We start from the raw sequence: 23,532 nt of genomic DNA, 5'->3' as shown, positions 1-23,532 counted from the left end.
AAAGTCATCAAAATTAATATAATTTATATGAAAATGAAAAACAAAAACAAAAACAAGAACAAGAACAATATGAGAGGCATTAGAGGTTATGAGAGTAAAAATGTGTGTAATCTGTTTTTTTTGATAACAGATCTATATGTATAAATATATGGATGATAAGTGACTTGGTAGATGGGTGGGTAGGTGGATGATGATGATTTTTCTTGTCATGGTGATAATAAGGGAAGATAGGAAGAAAGGAACCAAGAAAGGAACTAAGAAGGAGGAGGAGGGGGGGGAGGAGGAGGATTATTGTTTATTGTTCATTTTTATTGACCAAAAAGTTGTTGTTGTTGTCTTTTTTGTTGATCTCTAGCCCACCTTGCTGCATCCTTTGTTTTATTATCAAACAATGGATTTGATCTAGTTCTTTTAATAAAATCAGTGACCCATTCTTCAGTAAATACTTGTTTAAATTCACCATTTGGATACATTGCAGCAATGTCACCCAAAAGACCAGCAGCGGAACGTGCAACCGATTCACTACTTGACATTTGAGGATCAAGGGTAACTTTTTGTAAATATTGTAATATGGTGACAATTGCTGGTGCTAAAGCTTGAGGTTGATTTATGAATCCTCCAACAATACCAACAAAACAATCTAATACTGATTCCCTTACATTGAAAACAAAATCCAACGTATCAATTGATCCATCTTGAGGTTGAATATTACCCGCTTCAGTACATGTTCTCAACACAAATTCAAGATAAGGAGCAAAATCAGGACCAATGGCAGTGGCAATATCACCAAATGCAGATACAACGGCGGGCTTTAATTCTTTTTTGGAATCGGCATTTGTCAAGGCATTACCAAGTAATTGTAAAAGATTTTCCCAATAATTACCCATTTGAGATCCTATTGATTGAGCCAAATCTGCCACTAACCCAACTGCAGTAATACACGTTGATGATTCAACATTTTGTAAAGCCTTTCTTAAATATGGTAAAAATGCATCTAAATATTTAATGAAATCACCACCAATGGCACTTGAAAGAGCAGATACAGCAATGAAAATATCTTCTTCAATTAATGAATTTTGTTCTTGAGCATCAAGTAATTTAATAAATCTATCCATCAAATTATCTGCTGCTATTATCACTTCACTGTTTAATCTTCTAATAACATTGGTCAATAATGACAAAATATTGGATTGTAATTCTTCTAAATTCCCCTTGTCTTCAGTGGTGGTGACTTGACTTTGTAAAATAATACTAGATTCTAATCTTCCCAACACTTCAGTAGCAATGTTTTGCACAATTGGCATAGTATCTTGGGCACTATAAGTGACAAATGTGGAAAGAGCTTCATAAGCAGAAGCTCTAGCATTATATTCATTATCATTTCTAGCTGATGTTTGAATTAAAATGGGGATTATGGTGGAATAATATGGTGACATTACAGTACTGTCTTTTTCATAATAATCAGTACACAATTGTTCGACTAAATTGATCAAAGTCCAACAACAATTGGTGGCCACTTTAGCATGATCTTGTAATCCATCAACTAATGCCATCAATAAATTGGGTAATTGGGTTTCAATATCAATGGCATCAACAACCATATCGGCAATTCTTCCAAGACACCAAGCCACCGTTTCTTTCACTTGTAAATCAGAATCTTTAATCAATAAAAGTATTGGTTGTAAAGCTTCTGCAATAATATGTTTCAATTGTTCATGATCAGGTCCATCCAAAATTGATCCAAAAGCCATAACGGCGGCTTCTCTAGCTCTCCAATTCTCTTTATTGGCTAAATTGGATCCAACAAAATGTATGGTTGGTTCAACAACATAATTACCAATGTTTTGAGCAAATAATTGTAAACAGGCACCAGCAGCCATGGCAACCGACCAATCATCATCTTCAGGATCTTCATTTTGTCTGGTTAATAACGTTAATAATGTAGGTAATACTTCACCTGATGCAATAAGGGCAAAATTAAAAGTTATTAAATCGGGGTTTTGAGCTGCTTGTAAAGAATCTAAACCTAATTCATGTTTTTGTAAGGCAATTTCTAATTCTTCTTCACAAACTGTAGACCAAAATTCAACGGCCATGCATGAAACTTTTTCATCAGCACTTTGCATACCAGAAATGGTTAATCCATATAATGCCTTTTCCATATAAAGTGACATAAACCGATAATATAATGACATGATTCTTGCTAAACAACCAAAAGCACTAGCTTGTAATTCTGAATCATCAGCTTGAGTAGCTTCACAAACAACTTGCATAATATAATTTCTTTCACCTTCATTTTCAAAATTAAATTTTATAAATTCCAAAGAATTTACTAAAGCATTCAATGCGGTTAATCTTACTTGTTTAGAAGGTTCACTACTTTGAGCTCCTTGAACAACAGCAATCAAAATACCACTAGCTTGACTTAAAATGTTGGGATCATTAGGGTCAGCACTTTCACAAATATATCCAATGGCCAAAAGTGAACTTCTTTTCACATTTTCTGGATTATCAGTCTTGGTATTTTCCATAATTGTAGGTATTAATTCTGACCATTCTGCTCTAGGTAATTCAATATCGGCAATAGCAGCAACTAATTGAGCAGCAGTATTGGCAACTTTTTGATCAGTTATATTTAAACCTTGAAGAGCCGTTTGTTTAATTTTAGATTTCAATTCTCCATCTAATTTTAACCATCTTTCTTGTTGAGCCAATTTTGTTTTATTATCTTTGGCAACTAATTGATTTTTTAAGGCAAGACCAGCCAACATTCTCACTTCAGTTTTAGCATCTTCATTGACTAAAGCTTCAATTAATAATTGAAGATATTCGGGGAAATGATTATTTGCTGCTTCATTCAATTGTATTTCTGCTTGAGTTCGTTGATTTGGATCTGCTGTACCCAAAGCAGCTTCTAATATTTGAAGAATATCCATCGTTTTAAAATAAAATAAAATTAAAAATCAGAAAGTAAATTGAGAAAAGAAAAAAAAAAAGACTAGTATTGATGGGAATATGCTTCTATGGTCCTTTTAAATATATATATATATATAACTGCTGTTGTTGTTGTTGTAATTAATTGAGTTTGAATTTTTTTTTTTCTGTTCTACTACCTTTTTTTTTTTTGTATTGACAATTTACTTTCTTTTTTTTGATTTCAGAAATTTTTTTTTTCTTCCTTCTCTTCTTCTTAGTTCTTAGTTCTTAGTTCCTCTTTCAGCTTCTTTCGTTATAGTGATGAAATTGATTTCATCTTCTTACTATCGATTCCGAATTATACTACGTACTCTTTATTTCTATATAGCAAAACTAATTTACATATTAGTATTAAATCTATTTATTTTTTTTTTGCTACTTCACTGCTTATTGCTTGTGTTTCTTTCTTGCTTTTTAATATTTCTAATTACTTCAAAAAAGTTGGTGGCAAAACATTCCAATTTTTAATTTTGATGCCCAACACCAAAGTAATTGATTAATTGACAGCATTCCTCCCTCAAAAAAAAAACGATTCCAACAAATACCGTCAGAGATTACTTACTCTATTAGTTGTTGATTATTTAACTACGATCTAAAAGTTTGGTAATTTTGTAGTAGTTGTAATGAAGATCTAAATACCTGCATACTTACAAAAAAAAAGTATTTGTTTGATTCATTACTGTATTGGCTATGATAAATGATTAAATAATTGTGTCAATTGTGTCAATTGTGTCGTGTTTGTTAGTCAATTTGGTACACAGTACACAGTACACACTCGCATATACGTACAAAATAAAAAAATGTCTCACTTTCTCTCTCATAATGATTGGATTGGATTGGATTGAAGGGAATGTCGTTGCTGGGAATTATTGTAATGGTGAGTGAGTGAGTGAAATTCTCAAATTTCATATATTAATATTTTTCTTGTGGCGGTTTTTTACCTTTCCACGTCCTTTTTTATTTTTTTTTTCTTTTTTTTTTTTTTCGTGTTTTCTTGCCATTTTTTTTTTTACTTTTGCTACCAATTTTGTACTTAGTTTTTTTTGCTTCTTTTTCTTTTTCTTCTTCTCTCGTCTAAAATCATCAATTGATTTCCCTGCTTAACAACAAAGTCTTCTGGTTGATCAACAACCAACTAACTAATTAAAAGAAGACAAAATAGTATTGTTAATACAAAATATAAAGCTATAAATATTAAGAACAAAGTAAACGATTTTTTTTTTGTTTTTTCTATTTATTTATTTGTATTTGTGGTAGGTGGGTGGATGGGTAGATGGGTGGTGGATTGTAGTGGTAATGATAGTGGTAGGACTTTTACTTAATTGAACATTTTATTGAAATTATAAATTTTAATAAAACCTTTCAACTTGTATATAGAATTCTCTCTCTTTTCTCTTTCTCTCTGTGTGTAAATTGCTCATCTTCCTTAATGATTGCTTACAATCGAATGTAAATCAGTCAAAGTTTCATCCTTTTGCAATCTTGAAGTTTCATAATTTGGTGTACTATCATCATGATGATATTCTGAATTATCATACTCATGACTTTGTCCATGTCCATGACCATGTCCATATCCATATCCATTTCTATTATTATTATTATTATTGGTCAGTTCAGATTTACCATCATCAACACCACCACTTTGAACACTGCCACTAATATCACTATCTTTTCTATGTAAACTTGAAGTAGCCAGTTCTTCTTGCTTTTGTCTATTTAATTCTAATTGTCTCAAAGCTTTTTCTTTAGCTTTCAATTGAGCTGCCTTCTTTTCTAAAAGTGCTGCTCTATTAGCCAATTCTCGAGCACTTGCTTGTTCCATTTCTTCCAACTTTTGTTGTCTTTCCAAAATTCTTTCATGTCTCAACACATAAGGTACAGTCTCTGAAATTTGACGCAATTGATTACGTTGAGGTCCAATTGATAATCTTTTAAAGGCATTATTATTATTATTATTGTTGGTACTGGTACTATTAGCCCCTCTGTCATGATGACCACCTTCTTTTTCACCACCTTCAAGTGAGACAGTAGAAGTTGATGATGTAAAAGAACTTATATTTTTCAATTTTGGTGATGATGAAGGATGATCATCTATCAACATTGAAGTAGATTTCTTTATTGATGAACTAGTCGATGTTATTGAATTGTTATCAATATGACTTGCATCATGTTCATTGGTACTAGTTGTCAATTGAGCCAAATTAGACATTGATGGGATTGTAGAAGCATTATTATTATTATTATTATTATTATTATTATCATCACCGCCAACACCTCTATTGGAATCATTGAGTTGATGTTCAACTGTATCATGAAATTCAGCATCTTCATTTTCTTCATCATCAAATGCTTGTCCATTCCCAGTAACTTTAGTCAATCTTTCAGTTCTATAAGTTTCATACAAGAAATCATGAGTTAAATCTTTCAAATCTTGTAAATGAGACCCCAACAATACAGATTTCAAAATGGGGAAATCACTATATCTAGTATCATTAATATCAACTAACCCCCAAGGATATTTTCTGGCTCTTATAATTTTTGGTTTATCATTATTACCTTTAGTACTAGTAGTTGATTCTCTAACTTCAAAAACATCTTCTGACGTGACAACAGCAAATGGTTGTAAATTAGTTAAAAATTTACATTCTTGAATCAAATCATAATCTTCATCTTCATCATAATCATTTAAAGAATTATCAAATTGAAACGTTGGAACATTAAATTTTTGAATATCAATTCTAATTTGTTGTTTAAAATGTTGCAATTCATTTAAAGTAAAAGAATCAGCTTTACCAATAACCGGGATAATATTGACATATTTACTCAATCTTTTCATACATTGTATATCAATTTCTCTTAATCCATGTCCAGTAGGAGTAATAAAATATAACATAACGTGTACTCTAGTATCAACAAAACGAGGATTTCTTTTAATTCTCGTTTCTTCAGCTAATACTAAATCAAATTGTTGCTTTAAATAATTTTCAATTTCAATAAAACACAATTCATTATTTAAATTTTCTCCAAATCCTGGTGTATCTATAATATTCAACAATAATTTTTGATTATCATCATCAATAATTTCAATATGAGTTTCCGTCAAGGCAATACCTGGTTCTTCATTTATAGTTCTTGGATTAAATTCATTCTTTGTCAATATAGACGTGTTTGGTAATGCCACTGATTTGGCCAGGGTAAACATTAATGTTTTGGTATCACCAACTGTTGGACTCAATTTTTCATAACGATGATTCAAAACTTTTTTATTTAATAAACTATTAATAAATGTAGTTTTACCAGTACCCAGTTCTCCAACCACCATAAATGTAAATTTGATCCCCTTTTTGGCATCCTTCCGATAATTGATTATTGGTGAACTATGATCAGGATCAACAACACTAGTATTTTTTGAAGTATTTCTATAATCAAAACGTGACATTAATGACTTGTTATACAACTAATTCTTTTGAAGGAAAAATAATAAAACTAAAACTAAAACTAAAATGGGGAACCTGTTGTCTTGCTTTTTTTTTTGATTTACTCGTCAATTGGGGGGTGGGAATGAAAGCAAGTATTATAATATATATATATATAATGACACGGGTAAAAAAATTCCTATGTTCTTTATTAAAATCAATGGCAATAATAAATAATTGTTTCCCTTTTATTTATATAATAGTAAATATAATGAAAACTAATAAAAAATGAAGAACTTGGGAAAGATCAATGTAAAAAAAAAAAATTTGTAGGCAAGAATAAAAAAAAGGAGGGTGTATACAATTGAATAATTGAACTTTATAAAACTAAACCAAAAAAAAGGACTAAAATTGAAATAATAGTAGTAATAATAATAATAATAAAAACGTTAAAGGATGAATATACTACTGAAGGAAGAATGATATAGTAATAGTAATAGTAGTAATAATTGAAAGTTGTTTGTTGTTGTCTGTTATTGGTGGTAGTGGTGGTGGGTTTTTTTGTTATTCTAAATTTTCGTTGTTGTTGTTGTTGTTGTTATTTTCTTCTTCTCTTGAATAATTTTTTTTTGTTTTCGATTCACCTTTAGGCTTATGTACACGCACCACATTAACTTCTCTCTTCACACACATACTTCTACACGTACTTACATAATTAGCCTTACAAATTTCATTGTAACCACTTGATTATGTACAGGAATACACGAACAAAATAATTTATAACAACACTTACGCTTACGCTTACGCTTAGACCTTACGCTTAGGCCTTACGCTTAGRCCTTACGCTTAGGCCTTACGCTTAGGCCTTATGCTTACAGTTGAATACACAAACAAATCAAGCGAAGAACAAGAACAAGAAGAAGTATTCTATAACTCAAAGAACACAACAAGTGTTAACTTCTGACTGGTTTAACGAGATAAAGATTTTTAAATACTAACAACGAATTAAATCATGTTTGAGTTAGACAAAAATCTGGTTTCGTCTACACAAATGATATGTAGAAAAATTCAATGATCTATCAACAACAGGGTTAGAGGCAAAATTAAATTAAAGTGATAGTTGACAGTTTTAATATTATCTCTTTGTGATTTAGCTAGAGTATTGGATATGAATGTGTCATCGCCAATCCAAGAAGCTTACGACTTTTGATTTGATTTAATTTTTCACAATTTGGGATCCAAATATTAGACGATCAAAATTTGATGTAAATAAAGGGGAAAGTCCAAATAAAATTTTTAGGTTTCATAACACATATACACACACACTAAAATGAGGCACAAGGCGATACCGGCCATAAGTTGTCCATCACAATGACGACGACAACAACAACAACATCAACTTATAAAATTACTTCCTATTCTAGACATCTCATATAGTTTCTTCAACACAAGATTTATTAAATTAACAATGCAAAGAGAAAATAAATTATTTTTTGATTTTAGTGTTTAGTTTTTTTACCCTTTGAAAGATAGAATTAAATGTGTTAGATGAATATGCTTGTTATAGTAGTTACATTTAAAGATAATCTCTTTTTGAAATCGTCAATTGCAACATTTAGATCCATATAAATAACTTTCAAAATGGTTCTATTTTATATTCTTCTAATCTGAATATTTTCGTTGGTGTAAAAAGCTATCATAGTCCATTAGACTGTGGGTGGTAGTAGATTTTGTCGAACTAAATATTTAATACCCTTTCCCTCCTCCCCCCTGAATACGACATTTCTCATTACTATTATTATGAAAACAAAAACGACATCCTCCGTAACAAAAGTAAAATCAATACGATCATCAGCATCAGCATCAGTAGCAACATCTACATCTACATCACCGATCAATCCGATTTGGTATATTTTAATTCTCATATATTTATTTGGTTGTTTCTTACTTTTTCTATCAGCTATAGGTATACAACCACATACTATTACATTACCTCAATTCAAATTTAGTAATATACCTTCTGCATCATTTATCATGTCTGCAACAGCACCATTTAAAACATTATCTGCCAAAGCAGCTTTCCAATTAGATCAAGAATTAATGTCAACTGGAGAATTCTCAATTGATCAATTAATGGAATTGGCTGGATTAGCTGTAGCTAAAACCATTTATAAAGAATATCCTCCTAATGAGGCAACAACCACAACCAAAAACAAGTTTAATCCGAATAAAGTTCTTGTATTGGTCGGACCAGGAAACAATGGTGGTGATGGATTAGTTGCTGCTCGTCATTTAAAACTTTGGAATTATGATCCAATAATTTATTATCCCAAAAGACCAGCATCGAATCAATTATATTCTCGATTAATTAAACAATTACAAGATTTAAATGTTCCTGAATTAACAACTTTAACTGAAGTCAAACATTTATTAGATCTGAGAGATTCAAAAATTAAAATCATCATTGATTCAATTTTTGGATTTTCATTTAAACCACCAATTCGTGAACCATTTAAAGATTTAATTAATTATCTTGGACAAAATCATGATCATTTACCACCGATTGTTTCTGTTGATATTCCTTCTGGTTGGGATGTTGATGAAGGCCCAGGAACCGAAATTGATATTCAAGCATCTTGTTTAATTAGTCTTACAGCTCCAAAACCATGTGCTAAACTTTTTGTAAATAGTGGTCCTGATAAGATTCATTATTTGGGTGGAAGATTCATTAATCCTCGTATAGCTAAAGAATATGGTATTGAAGATATTGTCAATAAATACCAAGGTGATGAATTAATTGTCAAATTATAAACAGTAAAGTGAACATATACTTCTACACCGTATTTGCATACATAAATTGAGGTTTTTACATGCTAGTTATACATAATGGGATCGTTCACCAAATCTATTTGTCCGATAATATTCTCCATGGATTTTTGGAGGTGATGGCGGTGGTAATGGTGGTAGTGATTTTCCCATAGTGGGTTTATTAGTGGTAGAATACAATTGGTTTTTATTATTACAGGTTGATGTTTTTGGAATTATGTTTATATTTGTGTTTGTCTCTTTATTTCTTCTTGGTTTAATATATGTGTTGATGTAGTAACGCGGTTCAATTACATTTTTCAGCTGGGTATAGTTGTTGTTGTTGTTTATATCGTGTTTCGGTGGTAATGGCGGAAGGATCTTCTTTGCTCTTGTATCATCAGGTGTAGAAACAGATCTCACTTGTGGACGAATGAAATCTGAATAAGAAAGACGTTTCTTCCTATTGTATTTGTCTTGTGTAGTAGTTGTAGTACTAAAAGTAGTTGGTTCTAGTTGTTTTGTTTTGGAAACCACAATGTTCGACACTGCCCTATGCTTTTGTTGTTTTGCATCATCTCGATTAGAATTCCCATGAGGTATAAAATCAACATACCAAGAACGTCTCTTATCAGATTCCTTATCAGTTTTCTTATTTATGTCCTCTTTTGATCCTAATTTTAATTGACTAAAACTGATTAATGATCTATGTTTAACTTCTTGTGAATTATTATCATGATGATCTAGTTTAGTTAAAACATGTTTCATATGAGTAAAATCACTCAATGAACGACGTTTATCAGTTTTTGAATTCTCAATGTTTTTATGGGTAGCACCACCACCACCACCACTCTCATTCACTTGTTTGGGAACTTTGATATGACTAGGAACCAGTGGGAATCGACTTTCTTTATATACATTTGGAGTATCTAAACAATATCCTAATGATTTGGTATTAATTTGATGGGAACTTGATTTAGTTTGCGAATGTCCAATTTTATCTGACGATGATGATGGTGGTGGTGATGATTTCTTTCTCATTTTCGGTAATACTAATGTTGATGATTCTATTTCGTGTTCTTCATGTGATGTAACAGGATCAATTTGATCTCCTTCTTGCTCTTCTTCTTTGGAAAATAAACTATCCACAAGACTATCATTATCACTGCTACTACTATTACAATTGTGGGTTACTGTTACTTTCGCATCATCATGAATTGCAACAGGGATATCAATGCTTTTGGTAGATAATATTGAATCTGTCCCAATTGAATTGGTCTCGGAGTCATTAGTCAATTTTGGTTCCAACTTGAGATGAGGCTCGTCAACAACAAGTTTAATCTGATGTGGATTATAATTTGGAGTTGTGAGTACTGGATAAGGTATGTTTTCATTAATGAGGGAAATTGTTCTTGGAGGATTGGTATATAATGGTTTTCTATTGGTTCTGTCTTTTGGGGCTATTATTGTTATGGGAGTTGTTGGCATATTTGAAGGAATATCGGGTAATTCTTTCCCAATATAAGTTCCAGGTGGTGCACTAACTATTCTTCTTTTATCATTATTCTTTTTAATTCTTGTTGATTTTGCTCGTCTAATAAATCTTCGGAAACTACCAGTTGATTCATTTATAATGGGTATTTTATCTGGTAAATCTTCTGGATTATAATTACCTGGTTGATAACTATTAACAGCATGATCAAAATCTAATGTAGTTATTGAAGCAGGTATAATTGGTGGTAAGTCCAAAGTTGTGAGTAATTGTTTTGAATTCGATTTCTTCATAATTTATCTAATAACAAAAGTTGTAATAGCAACAAGAAGAAAAGAAGGAAAAGCAAAAAGAAGAATATTTTTGTTTTGATAATAAATATTGAATGATAGAAATTGTAATGAATGACTTTGCAGATCTTTTTCTCCAACTTTCTTTTATAAATGATTGCTGTTAGTTGCAAACAATCGAGTTTCAATTGTATACTGTTTCAGTTAATCTTTTGGGAACAACAAATTGAAAATTGAGATTGTGAATGCTCTCGAAATTATATATCAAAAAAACCAGTTACGAGGAAATTCGAAGTATATTTAAATTAAAAAATCTAATGATTTCGAAAATGATGATTCTGGTATTGATAACCAACAGTGCTTTGTCATTTCCGTTGTCTTCTATTGGACTAAAGAAATAGAAATACATTCCATATGAAATGATAGTAATGATAGAATGGCTGGAGATTGCTACTTTTTTTAGTATGACCTAAAAACTAAAGAGTTCTTACTCTTTTGTTGTTGTTGCGAGCACAAATTATTAGAGAGTGCATTAAACATGGCCAGTCATACTTTGATGTCATATATCTAAAACAATAACAAGTATAACCAACAATGTATATTTCTAGACTTTGACTTCTTGACTTTATAGACAATTTATCACATTGTGTTATTTCTCATGTCGTACGAAATTAACTTTAACTTCTTTTGGTAGTACTAACTTCTTGGTGTACGTGCAATTACTACCAAAAAAAGGAAAAACTGATAATTAAGATTCCCGCGAAAGTGGGCTGGTTGACTTGGACTGATCTGGAATAAAACTCACACTTTTACCAAGTAAACTCATATTCCATCTTCCATCATTGTCATATCTTTGAAATTACAATCATAAGAAGAAGATCATTGTTTGCATTACTTTTGTGAGGCGTTAATTTACAACCGAAGAAATATTTTTGTTGCATTATGAATGATATAGACAATCTAGCCGAAATTAAAAAGAAACTTTGGAATGGTTCTATTAACGTAAAAATACTACTAAACATTGAAGATCAAATTATTGAATATCTTTTGACTATTCCAAGAAACTCATATTTTCCAACAGTTTTCCCACAACTAATACGATATTTCCAAAACTTTATCACGACTATTGAATTGAGCAAGGTTCCTATTTGGTTAGAATTCGAGGAAGTCCCACTCAAATGGAATTTACCAGTTGGGGTTTTGTACGATTATCTATATTTGCCAGCTCTTTTAAATGACCATGACTTGGGTTGCTGGACGATATCTATGAAATACGAACCCGTATATCCGATAGAGTACATAATTCCATTTAATGAAAAACTAGCGGGGGATGGACAAATTGATTATATGAAAACAATGAATCGTATTCTAATGAATCAATTGAAACAATCATGTTTTGTACTTAATGGCACTGCCAAACCAATAATGCAATTGAGTGAAGCCAACACAAATCAATTATGGAAATCACTAATATCAAGGAATTTGGGTGATTTTAATGTTTTAAATAAAAAGATTATTAAAACCATCGATAGGATACCGGTGAAAATATATATTGCCGGATCTCCCATTGTGGTGCAAGCACCTATATCGAAAGATCAAACATTACAGGAAATATTGTCATTGCATACCCCTAATTTATCATCTTCTTCTTCTTCAATGTCTCATCCTTATATTCAAGGTATTGATGTAACTTCATTAATGAATCAACTGATACGAGAAATTTGGCAATTATTCAAACATTTAGATAATTTTTTATATATTACTCTAATTATCCTCTAAATACAGCCTGTAGCCAATTACGGTACATTTTCAATTGTTTCTTTCTATTGACTAATAATCTTCTATCCGTGGCAATTTTTTCCTTTTTAAAAGGACCCTTTTCACAAAATATTTCTTCCAATTCTTCTTCAGTGAAAAAATAAACTCTTGTACCATCACCTCTAATATAAAAATTATCATCTAATAATCTACCTTTTTTAAATCGCACTTGAGCCAAATCATATCTACCATAATCTCTAAATAATATTTCACCACCAGGTTTTAAAACTTTAGATAAATTGTCAACTGCTTGTTTCCATTGATCCGGGTGTAATGCCAGAAACACAAATACCATGATTACTATATCAACTGAATTTGGTGGTAAATCTTCTGGGATGTTCCCTTCAGGATTAGCTAAATCCCATACCGATGAATAAGCAACTCCCTTTTCATGATTACTTATGAATGATTCATTAGATTTCACTAAATCAACGGCAACTTTACTATAATCACAACCAAAAATTTTCAAATTTTCATTTTCATTTTGATTTAAAATTGGGAAAAATGTATTCCCAGCACCACAACCAATTTCTAATATTGTAGTTGGTTGTTGATAATTTTTACTAGTGACTTTATATAATGATGGGAATTCAATTTGTAACCATTTACGATCTTTAAAAAAATTTTCTCGATTATGTTTATAAAATAAATCCCAATATTTAGCTGGATTAGAATTATATAAATTTTTATCAAATTCTTTAACTGGATGATCATATTGTTTAGAAATTAATTCTTGAGCTTGTTTAATTTGTTCTTCACCCCATTCAACATGATCCCATGCATTATGATTGAATACATCTTCTTCACTTTCTAAATATCTTTGACCAAATGTGAATGGAGAGTCTTTTCCTATTCTTGAATCTAATGGTGGTTTTGTTTCTTTTGACATGGTGGGTTGGACTTTTTGGTAAGTGATGTTGTTTACTATAAGTGAGTATTTTTTGGAAATTTTTTTTTTTTTTGTGTGTCGATGAGATATGGTCTGGGCTGGTTTTTTTTTACTGCAAAATAGAATCTAGATATACAGAGTATAGATGAGAGTCGAGTACAGCTGACTATACATATAGAGTGTGTTGAGTTAAAGTATAATGAAAGTTTGTGTTGTCATTTATCAATTTTACATAATTAGAACCAGACTTGGCCTTTTTTTTGGAGAATTTTTGCAAAAAAATGCCCCCAAAATAGGTACAAAGTTTCTATATTAGAACACTTTCACCCATTTAAACTTCATTCTTACAACACTTACTTTTTAAATCATATTAAAATTATGCATTATCGTATCTATCTATAAATCACAATACAAACTCCAAAGAAAAAAAAAGCAAAAAGAAAATGCCAAACACTTATGCTTGAGGTTTATTCATATAATGAACATCTCCATTCAATTCTTGTAATCTAGCAGCTGCTTGTTCACTAGTCAAATCACGTTGTGGTTCACCCAACATTTCAAATCCCACACAGAATTTTTTCACAGTAGCTGAACGTAACAATGGAGGGTAAAAATGCATATGGAACCATGAACATTCATTTTGTTCATGAGTACATTTAAATGGAGCTTGATGAATACCCATAGAATAAGGGAATGAAGTATTGAATAAATTATCATATTTTGTTGTTAAAATTTTCAAAATAGCTGCCAAATCAAGTTTTTGTTTGTCATTGAATTCTTGAATTGATTTTAAATGAGTTTTCGATATTAACAAAGTTTCAAATGGCCATAATGCCCAATATGGCACCACAACTATAAATGAATCATTCTCAGCAACAATTCTCTTTTTTTCTTGTAATTCCAATTCAACATAATCTCCTAAAAGATGAGAATTATATTTTTTATAATATTCCGACATGTTATCTAATTCATCTTTCACTTCGGTTGGTATCACATCTAAACACCAAGCTTGACCATGAGGATGAGGGTTGGAACATCCCATTGCTGCACCTTTATTTTCAAAAATTTGTAAATATTTATAAGGAGCAATGCCCTGATTACTTTCTTGAAGCAAATTACCATATAAGTCTTGCCAAGCATTCACCACATTATTGATTTCTTCATCTTTCATTAATGGTAAAGTCAAATTATGTTTGGGAGAAAAACAAATGACAAAACATTTACCTCTTACACCCTGAGTTTGTAATAATCTACTTTTTAAAGTATTCTGTTTATCTTGCTCATCTTCTTTATATTCTGGTTGATCCAACCTCACAGCAGGATAATCATTAGGAAAAATATATGTAGCGTCATATTTAGGATTCATATCACCAGTAGCACGTATGTTACCAGGACATAAATAACATTTAGGATCATATTCTGGTAATGCAGATTTTTTGATTTCTTCTTTAGCACCTTGCCATGGTCTTTTAGCTCTATGTGGAGAACACAAGACAAACTTATTAGTTAACAAATTCAAGCGACGATGAGAATGGTTAGTGAAATCAAATTCTTGAGTCATTTTTATATATGTTGGTGTTGATGTTAGTGGATTTAGAAGATGATCAAGAGACATGATGATGATGACGTTAGTAGGTGGGGATACTTGGTCTTATTTATAATGCTGAAATATTTATGATGAAATGCAAAAAATAAATGAAATGAAATGCAAGGCAAACAAATAACAAGGCAAGAATTCAATAGAATTGTTTTTGAAACTGGCACAAACTAATTAACCACGAGGAATGGACTTCTTCGGATTATTCAAAGAAATTATAGATGATTTTGTTAGTTGTTGTTGTTGGTGATTGTCAACAATTTTTTTTTCCACTTCCTCTTCTTCCTGCTTTTCCCTATTTGGTAGAGCAACAACACTTTACTTTGTTTTTCTCTCTCTCTGTTGGTTCGTCTTTTTTTTTTTTCTTTTTTTCTTTCTTACTGTCTTGGAAATAGAATAAACTTTTATTATGCAGACATTTTTTTATCTTCTCTCTCTCTCCATGATTTAATGTATGGCAAATTACAATGTAACGTTACATTTTTGTCAAGTTTTGTGTGGAGAATAAAACCGGGCACTAAATCTCATGATTTAAAAAAACTAAAAACTAAATCATCAGAACACAAACATGAATTAGACAAGAACACCAAGACTATTTTCACAACGTGGGGGGAGGAGGTGACACAAGGCGATTGTAGACTATTTTCTCAGACAGGAATGTTTTTTTTTTAAAAAAAAAATAAAAACGGCTAATCGGGTTAATGTATGTGAAGTGTTGAAAATTGGTGATTAAACTCCAATGGCAAGTAATTCCTAACAAATCTTAATGTAACGTTGCAATTTTAAGTTAAGGTGTGTAAAGAGCAATTAAACTTCTTTCGATGCGTTTTTTCTTTATCTTATGTGGACATCACGGATAGAAATATTCTTTGGGGTGAAAAAAAAAAAAAACATAAACATAAACTTTACTACACCCAAACCACATCCCAACTTGACCTTAAAGGAATGACAGTATCATTTGATAAAAGAATAGTTGTTAGCGGCGGAGCTGGGTTCATTGGTATACATTTCTTATGCTATATGGTAAAGAAATATCCCAACTTTCATTTCACTTGTATTGATAAGCTAAACTATGCTAGTAATGCTACTGAAATCGAAAATCTTAAGAGTTTCTCAAACTTTGAATTTGTTCACTTGGATTTATCAGATAATCTAGAATACCTTCTCAAAATCACTAAAAACACTACCGACATTATAAACTTTGCAGCAGAATCATCAGTTGATCGATCATTTAAAGATCCGGTATATTTTACCAAAAATAATATACTAGCTACTCAAAACCTATTGGAATGTCATCGACTAAATCCAAGCATTGGGTATTTTTTGCATATTTCTACTGATGAAGTTTATGGAGATGTTTATGAAGGTGACAATAAAGAGAATGCGGTCATGAACCCAACTAATCCATATTCTGCAAGTAAAGCAGCTATTGATTTAATAATCAAATCATATCAATATTCATATAAATTGCCAATAACAATACTTCGGCCTAATAATGTTTATGGACCATTACAATATCCTGAAAAAATCATCCCATTGACTATACAATGTATAAACGAAAAGAAACCAATTCCAGTTCATGGCAAGGGAACCAATAAAAGAAAATACTTGTACGTTCTTGATATTGTGTTGGCTATTGAAACTGTGTGGATCAAAAACCCCATGACAACAGTTAATCAAATCTATAATATAGGAGGTACAGATGAATTGGATAACCTAAGTTTAATCAAACTTATAATGGAAATATTTGGCCGTGGTGAAATCCAATTTATCAAAGATCGAAATTACAACGATACTAATTATTCCATAGACACAACAAAGATCCATAATTTGGGATGGTCTCCGAAAATATCTCTTGTTCAAGGTTTACAGTTGTGCAAACAACTGCTTGACTCTCCCATCGAATAAACTACTTTTTATAGGCATATCTAATGAATAAAATGGATCCTTCATAACGTAATCAGAATAAAGTATGTATAAATGACGGAATAACTCATCGGTGACTGTCTCTGAATTGGCCACATTTGGTGCTGTGATCATAATGAATTTTAACCCACTAACAGTTTGAAATATATATAAATTAAACATATCAGTTTCGATTTTTTGTAAGCCAGTTCTGTTACTATTTGCACTCCCGGCTTTACCAGAAGATAATATGATGGCATTATGGGCAGCATTAAGTTCTTCTCCGTTTGGATTGTTATTGTTGTTAATCGTTGAAGACAATTTAGAACCAATGGCATGAACACCGTGTAGTGTACCTGCTAGCACCAAGTAATCGTTAGCTGACAATTTACTTAGACCTGGTACAAGTTCATTTTGATAAATAAGACCACCTGCTTTATTTAGAATTAATATAGAGTAAACTTTCATTGTATGTTGTTGTTGTTGTTTGGTTTGGGTAGGATTTTTGATTTTTTTTTTTTTGGTGGCCTTTTTTTTCTGTCCCGTTTATTAAGGTGCACTTTTGATCGTTAGTTAGTTTGTGATCTATACTTACTACAACAACAAGCTATCAATGGCTGTTCATATGTTACATTTCACTTTCATATATTAATTAGGTTTTACTTTTGTTGACTATTGAAATTCATATTTAATTTTACTTCCATAAACATCACCTTTTTTCAAGATGACTTGATTAGACCATTCTTTGTGATTGATTGCATTAATAAATCTACTTGGTTCCACGCAGAAACCACATCTTTTCCCAAAACCTTTAGTATTAACACCGTCACCAGTGTAAAATTGGAAAGCTGGTTCAGTGGTGGATATCTTCAATTTGTTGTTTGTGACAAAACTAGTTGCTTCAAAGACTTGTTTCAAAGGTTTATCACGAGTATCTATACCACATTCTTCATCAACAATAAAACAATTGTCAAATACGTCATTCTCATTTAACACAATTGGGCTAGCAGCTTTTTCATTTTCAATAAATTTACCAGTTGGTAATAATTGTGAATCCACTTCTAACATTTTATCAGTAATCAATTTTACCTCGGTTCCTTCAATAGTGTCTGAGTTGGAAACATTGAAATAACTATGGTTAGTCATATTGACAATTGTTGCTTCACCAGATAATAATTGACATTCATATTCAATTTCCACTGAGGAGTCATCAATTGTGTAATGTACGATAGCTTCAAGCTCACCTGGGAACCCATCATTACCATCTTTATCAACCAACAAGAAATCAACGAAAAACTTACCATCACGACTTTTCACAACTGGACCAAAGAAATCTTGTTTATCGAATCCATTTGCACCACCATGCAAGTTGTTTGCTCCTTCATTTTTAGTTAATTTGTACACTTTTCCATTCAATTTAAATTCTCCATTGGAAATTCTATTGGCATATCTACCAACAGTGGTACCGAAAAATGGGTTAGTTTCAGATTTGAAATCTTCAGCATTATTATAAGCTTTGACCATATTGGAATCCTTCAACGTGATAGCTTGGATCAATGCACCACGATTCGCTAAGTTAACTTTCAAGTCACCAGCAACAAAACTGTGCAAACGGTTATTGAACCCATCAAATTCTTTCCAAGAATAATTCTCAATGTTGAATCCAAAAGGGTTCTCAGTAGTCCATTTCCATAAATCTTTACAAGCATCATCAATGGCAAGTTCAGTTTTCCATTGCAATTCCTTGTTTGCTCTGTCTGGCTTAGCAGTCAAATCCAAGACATCCCCAGCACGTCTTCCAACAACTTCATGGGGCAATTCTCTACCAACAACTTTACTAAAGGCATGATAAACTTCAAAAACAGTGGATCCTTTACCAGTACCTAAATTCCATTCACGATACAAGCCTTTAGATTGCAAGTTTTTCAAATATGCCAATGCAGCAATGTGACCCTTTGCCAAATCAACCACATGAATATAGTCTCTAATAGGGGTACCATCACGACTATTATAATCATTTCCGAAAATAGACAATTTTTCACGTCTACCTATAGCAACTTGAGCCAAATAAGGTAATAAGTTATTTGGGATTCCTAATGGATCTTCACCTAATAAACCAGATGGATGAGCACCAATTGGGTTGAAATATCTCAAAATTGCTACTTTCCAAGCATCATCACTATTATAAATATCTTTTAAAATCGACTCAATAATGAATTTTGTTCTTCCATATGGATTTGTTGGATCCATTGGACAATGTTCAGGGATAGGAATCATTGAATTATCACCAAATCTAGTAACATCACCATAGACAGTAGCTGAAGAACTGAAAACAATTGTCTTCACATCATTGGCTTTACATACTTCCAATAAGTTGACAGTACCTGATACATTATTATCATAATATGCTAAGGGGATTTTTGTTGATTCACCAACAGCTTTCAAAGCAGCAAAATGAATGACTCCAGAGATCTTATAATCTTGGAAAACTTTATTCAATTGCTCATAATTTCTGATATCAACATCATAGAATGGAACATGTTGTTTGACAATGAATTCAATTCTAGCAACTGCATCATAGGAAGAATTACTTAAATTATCAACAATGACTACTTTATATCCATTACTGATTAATTCAATAACTGTATGAGAACCAATGTAACCTGCACCACCAGTAACAAGAATATATTCGTTTGACATGTTTAAGTTTTTATTATTATGAGTTGTATATGTTGAAAATTGGTAAAACTATTTTCCTTTTTTTTTAAAATTTTGGAAGGACTTGAATTTATCAAGGGCCGGTTTTATACTAATTTATTGAAAAATTAAAAGCCTGTACAGTGAGGGAAGATCTGATATTGACGAAGAGGAACCAATGTAACGTTACACTGAAGAAAACACACAATAAACGGGAAGAAACGGTGTAAAAGTTTGAAAATAATTTTTGAATATCATTTTCCTTGGTTTAATTCCAAACGAAACGTGTATTTTTTTTAGAAAATGGGAATTCTTATTGGATGTCTAGATTGTTTGTTTACTCCAGACTATGCACAAAAACGTTCGGATGGATGATCAGAAGATATTTTTAGGCTTAGCTCTAAATATAAGAAATGATGCTTGAAAAACCAGACAGAAATTGAGTTTCAAAAATTGGTAATGTGAGGTATTAGTCAACTAACCAAATAACAATGCAAACCGGTCGATACATTTCATTTTGAAAATAATGAAACTGGAATTGGATGACCAGCACACAAACACATAAAGTAATTATGGGAATTAGAAGCGAACATAGAGGAATACTTTGCCACGAACAGAATACAAGTGGGAACACTTTTTTCTCCATTGTTTTAGTTCTGTTTTTTTGTCAGCCTAGTTTTGTGCTATGTGTAAAAAATATTGCCAAGAAAAAAAGCTTGTTTTGTGGCCAGTGTCCGAAAGAAATTTTGGGGAAGCTTCGGATTAATTTATTTTTTCATTCCATCGGGGAAAGTGGGGGGGAAAAAATTTTAAGCAGTTTACAAAACCTTCCAAAAAATATATGGACAAAGATGATTGTATTTTCCCGACACCAAAATCATAATTAATTATGAGAAAGTTAAATGTAACGTTACAATTTATGTTTATTTGAAGGTGAAAAGCGATTTATGATTTTTCCGAAATGAAAATTTTTTTTAGGTTTATTTTTTTTGTCGGGCAAAGAAAAACTGAACAAGGATTATTAAAATTTTTGGTGTTTGTTTGTGTCTGGAGAATTCATTCCTCTCTCATCTTCACACAATGTTTAGACATCTGACACGATTCATGATAGTTCGGTTTCCGGGGTTGGTGTTTAGTTTTCGTTTTTCGTTTTTTTTGGAAAGAATGTTTTAGCTCATTGGTTTTCTTTCTTCATTCAATAGTTTTGAAAGAATTTGCCCACTTGTTATTACAATCATATAAAATTAAACTTTGATATAAAATAGAGTTTGAAAGTTTCCCAGATCCTTTTTGATTTCTTTGTAATTTTTTTTTTCTCCCACATATACACACATACAAACCGATTTTTATAAGAAAGAGTTATACCATGTCAGTTCCTACGTTTGATGATTTATCATTTTATTCCAATGATCAAGAATTAACTAAATCCAGATACTTGAAATTAGTTGAGATTTTCCAATCCAATTTCCCTAATGCATCAATTGATTTCTTTGCTAGATCTCCTGGACGTGTTAACTTAATTGGTGATCATATTGATTACAATTTCTTCCCTGTTTTACCCATGGCTATAAGCAACGATGTTATAGTTGCAGTGAATGTCAATGATGAACCAGAAATAGTGATTACAAACACTGATTCCAAGAATTTTGCCAAGGAAACTATACCATTGACCAACAACAACGATGGTTTTGAGATTGATTCACAGCATCATAGTTGGGCAAATTATTTCAAATGTGCATTAATTGTCGCCAACAACTATTTAACTGAACAAAACTTAAAAGGCCAATTGAAAGGTATGAAATTGACTTTTGATGGTAATGTACCTACAGGAGGAGGGTTATCTTCATCAGCTGCATTTTGTGTTGCTTCTACATTAGCTATACTTCATGCCAATGGAGTTAAAGATATAAGCAAAGCTGATTTGACAAGAATCACAGTTGTTTGTGAACATTATGTTGGTGTTAATACTGGTGGAATGGATCAATGTGCTAGTGTGTATGGGGAACCAGATAAAGCATTATTGATTCAATTTAAACCAAAATTAATTGGGAAACCATTCAAATTTCCTGTGGAAAACTTAACATTTGTTATTACTAATAGTTTGCAAGTGTCAAATAAACATGAAACAGCTCCTATCCATTATAATTTGCGAGTGGTAGAGATGGCAATTGCAGCTGATGTGTTGGTCAAAAAATTGAATTTAGGAACTTTAGTACCTCAAGATTCAAATATCGGCACTAGCAGTTTAAGAGGGGTAATGGATGCAGTATTCAATACTTGTAAATGGGATGGAAACGACATTGATGTTGGTATTGACCAATTGAAGAAAATGATTGCTATTGTTGAAACTGAATTGAACAACAATCAAGAAGGGTATACTGTTGATCAATGTTTAACTGTGTTGGATTTATCTTTGGATGAATTTAAAAGTAAATATTTGCAAGCTTACCCAGTCAAATTTGATGTTTTGAAACTTTACCAACGTGCCAAACACGTATATCAAGAGAGTTTGCGAGTATTAGAGACTTTGAAATTGTTATCAACGACACAGACCAGCAGCAACAGCAAAGACGATGACGAATCATTTTTGGTCAAGTTTGGGGAATTGATGAACCAATCGCAATCAGATCTTGATAAATTGAATGAATCATCAAATGACAAATTGAATGAGATTTGTTCAATTGCATTACAAAATGGTTCTTATGGATCAAGAATCACCGGTGCTGGTTGGGGTGGTTCAATTGTTCATTTGACAACATTAGATAAATCGAAACAATTGATCCAAGGATTGATTAAAAACTATTATCAATTGGAATTTCCTAATATTAAATTGGATGAATTGTTGAATGATGCTATTATTGATAGTAAACCATCTATGGGTAGTTGTATTGTAACGACGAAATTCTTACAATAAAGATAACAGTGAGTGAGTTGGGTATTAGTCTGTTGCAAAAATAGATAGGGCGACGAATATCGCAACTACCATATGGTCAAAACAAATCACATGCAAACATTTTATTTTTCAAAAGTAATAACGAAAACAAAAATAACACTACGATGGCAAGAATGGTCTAGAATCATTAATGAACACATTTAGTTTTGCTTGTCGCGTTATCCAATACTACGACAATTGTGTATATAATAATAAATTTTAGTTAGATAGTATGAGCTATGAATTTATCACATGCGTGAAACAGCACTACCTAATATCACCATTATGGCTACGAGTATCATTATAGTAATGGTGATAAACTTCTATTACAATAGATTGTAAAGCAAAGTAGGCTTATACAAGTCATACATTACCTTTCGTACAGTGTTTAGTGAAAAAGCAATCTTCTAAGGAACATTGAATGATATTACACATTTATGCTTGTGAAAAATTTGAAAAAAGGAAAGCCATACTATTCCGGACCCAAGCAAATATAGAAGAAACTTTTAAATGATACATATAAAGAATGACCTATAGAATTTTTCCAGCCATTAGAAGTGAGACAAGTAAAGGTTTTAAGCAATAATAATATTAATGTGTCTTTAAAGATCAAAATAAATCACAGGCGCATCTTAGTGATAATCATTTATTTATAGAAACCACTACAGTAAATGCAGTCGTGATAAATAACTCTTGGGCTAGTTAGTTGATCGAT

The 23,532-nt window shown here is 31.5% G+C and overlaps 11 protein-coding genes across 11 annotated transcripts; 4 read left to right on the top strand and 7 right to left on the bottom strand. All coding sequences in view use genetic code 12, as the record gives it.

Moving 5' to 3' along the window:
• Positions 1 to 308: 308 nt before the first annotated feature.
• Positions 309 to 2,936, bottom strand: CAALFM_C102240WA (karyopherin beta; the record flags this gene model as incomplete). The annotated part of the gene is made up of 1 exon (XM_708682.1): positions 309 to 2,936. The coding sequence occupies one exon, from the start codon at positions 2,934 to 2,936 to the stop codon at positions 309 to 311; it is 2,628 nt and encodes an 875-aa protein (XP_713775.1).
• Positions 2,937 to 4,402: 1,466 nt separating this feature from the next.
• Positions 4,403 to 6,415, bottom strand: SEP7 (septin; the record flags this gene model as incomplete). The annotated part of the gene is made up of 1 exon (XM_708681.2): positions 4,403 to 6,415. One exon carries the CDS (start codon positions 6,413 to 6,415, stop codon positions 4,403 to 4,405), a length of 2,013 nt encoding a protein of 670 aa, XP_713774.1.
• Positions 6,416 to 8,192: 1,777 nt separating this feature from the next.
• CAALFM_C102220CA (NADHX epimerase) lies at positions 8,193 to 9,203 on the top strand (the record flags this gene model as incomplete). Its single annotated transcript, XM_708680.2, has 1 exon — positions 8,193 to 9,203. The coding sequence occupies one exon, from the start codon at positions 8,193 to 8,195 to the stop codon at positions 9,201 to 9,203; it is 1,011 nt and encodes a 336-aa protein (XP_713773.1).
• A 66-nt stretch (positions 9,204 to 9,269) lies between these two features.
• CAALFM_C102210WA (uncharacterized protein) lies at positions 9,270 to 10,982 on the bottom strand (the record flags this gene model as incomplete). The annotated part of the gene is made up of 1 exon (XM_708679.2): positions 9,270 to 10,982. One exon carries the CDS (start codon positions 10,980 to 10,982, stop codon positions 9,270 to 9,272), a length of 1,713 nt encoding a protein of 570 aa, XP_713772.2.
• Positions 10,983 to 11,921: 939 nt separating this feature from the next.
• Positions 11,922 to 12,758, top strand: CAALFM_C102200CA (uncharacterized protein; the record flags this gene model as incomplete). Its single annotated transcript, XM_708678.2, has 1 exon — positions 11,922 to 12,758. One exon carries the CDS (start codon positions 11,922 to 11,924, stop codon positions 12,756 to 12,758), a length of 837 nt encoding a protein of 278 aa, XP_713771.2.
• ABP140 (Abp140p) lies at positions 12,748 to 13,686 on the bottom strand (the record flags this gene model as incomplete). The annotated part of the gene is made up of 1 exon (XM_708677.1): positions 12,748 to 13,686. The coding sequence occupies one exon, from the start codon at positions 13,684 to 13,686 to the stop codon at positions 12,748 to 12,750; it is 939 nt and encodes a 312-aa protein (XP_713770.1).
• Positions 13,687 to 14,140: 454 nt separating this feature from the next.
• Positions 14,141 to 15,301, bottom strand: GAL7 (UDP-glucose:hexose-1-phosphate uridylyltransferase; the record flags this gene model as incomplete). Its single annotated transcript, XM_708676.2, has 1 exon — positions 14,141 to 15,301. One exon carries the CDS (start codon positions 15,299 to 15,301, stop codon positions 14,141 to 14,143), a length of 1,161 nt encoding a protein of 386 aa, XP_713769.2.
• A 927-nt stretch (positions 15,302 to 16,228) lies between these two features.
• On the top strand, positions 16,229 to 17,191 carry GAL102 (Gal102p; the record flags this gene model as incomplete). The annotated part of the gene is made up of 1 exon (XM_708675.1): positions 16,229 to 17,191. One exon carries the CDS (start codon positions 16,229 to 16,231, stop codon positions 17,189 to 17,191), a length of 963 nt encoding a protein of 320 aa, XP_713768.1.
• CAALFM_C102160WA (TRAPP subunit) lies at positions 17,150 to 17,656 on the bottom strand (the record flags this gene model as incomplete). The annotated part of the gene is made up of 1 exon (XM_708674.1): positions 17,150 to 17,656. One exon carries the CDS (start codon positions 17,654 to 17,656, stop codon positions 17,150 to 17,152), a length of 507 nt encoding a protein of 168 aa, XP_713767.1.
• Positions 17,657 to 17,860: 204 nt separating this feature from the next.
• Positions 17,861 to 19,888, bottom strand: GAL10 (bifunctional UDP-glucose 4-epimerase/aldose 1-epimerase; the record flags this gene model as incomplete). Its single annotated transcript, XM_708673.2, has 1 exon — positions 17,861 to 19,888. One exon carries the CDS (start codon positions 19,886 to 19,888, stop codon positions 17,861 to 17,863), a length of 2,028 nt encoding a protein of 675 aa, XP_713766.2.
• A 1,363-nt stretch (positions 19,889 to 21,251) lies between these two features.
• Positions 21,252 to 22,799, top strand: GAL1 (galactokinase; the record flags this gene model as incomplete). The annotated part of the gene is made up of 1 exon (XM_708671.2): positions 21,252 to 22,799. One exon carries the CDS (start codon positions 21,252 to 21,254, stop codon positions 22,797 to 22,799), a length of 1,548 nt encoding a protein of 515 aa, XP_713764.1.
• Positions 22,800 to 23,532: the final 733 nt, after the last annotated feature.

The sequence above is a fragment of the Candida albicans genome, chromosome 1, assembly GCF_000182965.3.
Source record: "Candida albicans SC5314 chromosome 1, complete sequence".
Lineage (NCBI taxonomy): Eukaryota > Fungi > Ascomycota > Pichiomycetes > Serinales > Debaryomycetaceae > Candida > Candida albicans.
Note: the sequence above shows the minus strand (reverse complement) of the source record. Positions and strands in the feature narration are given on the sequence as shown.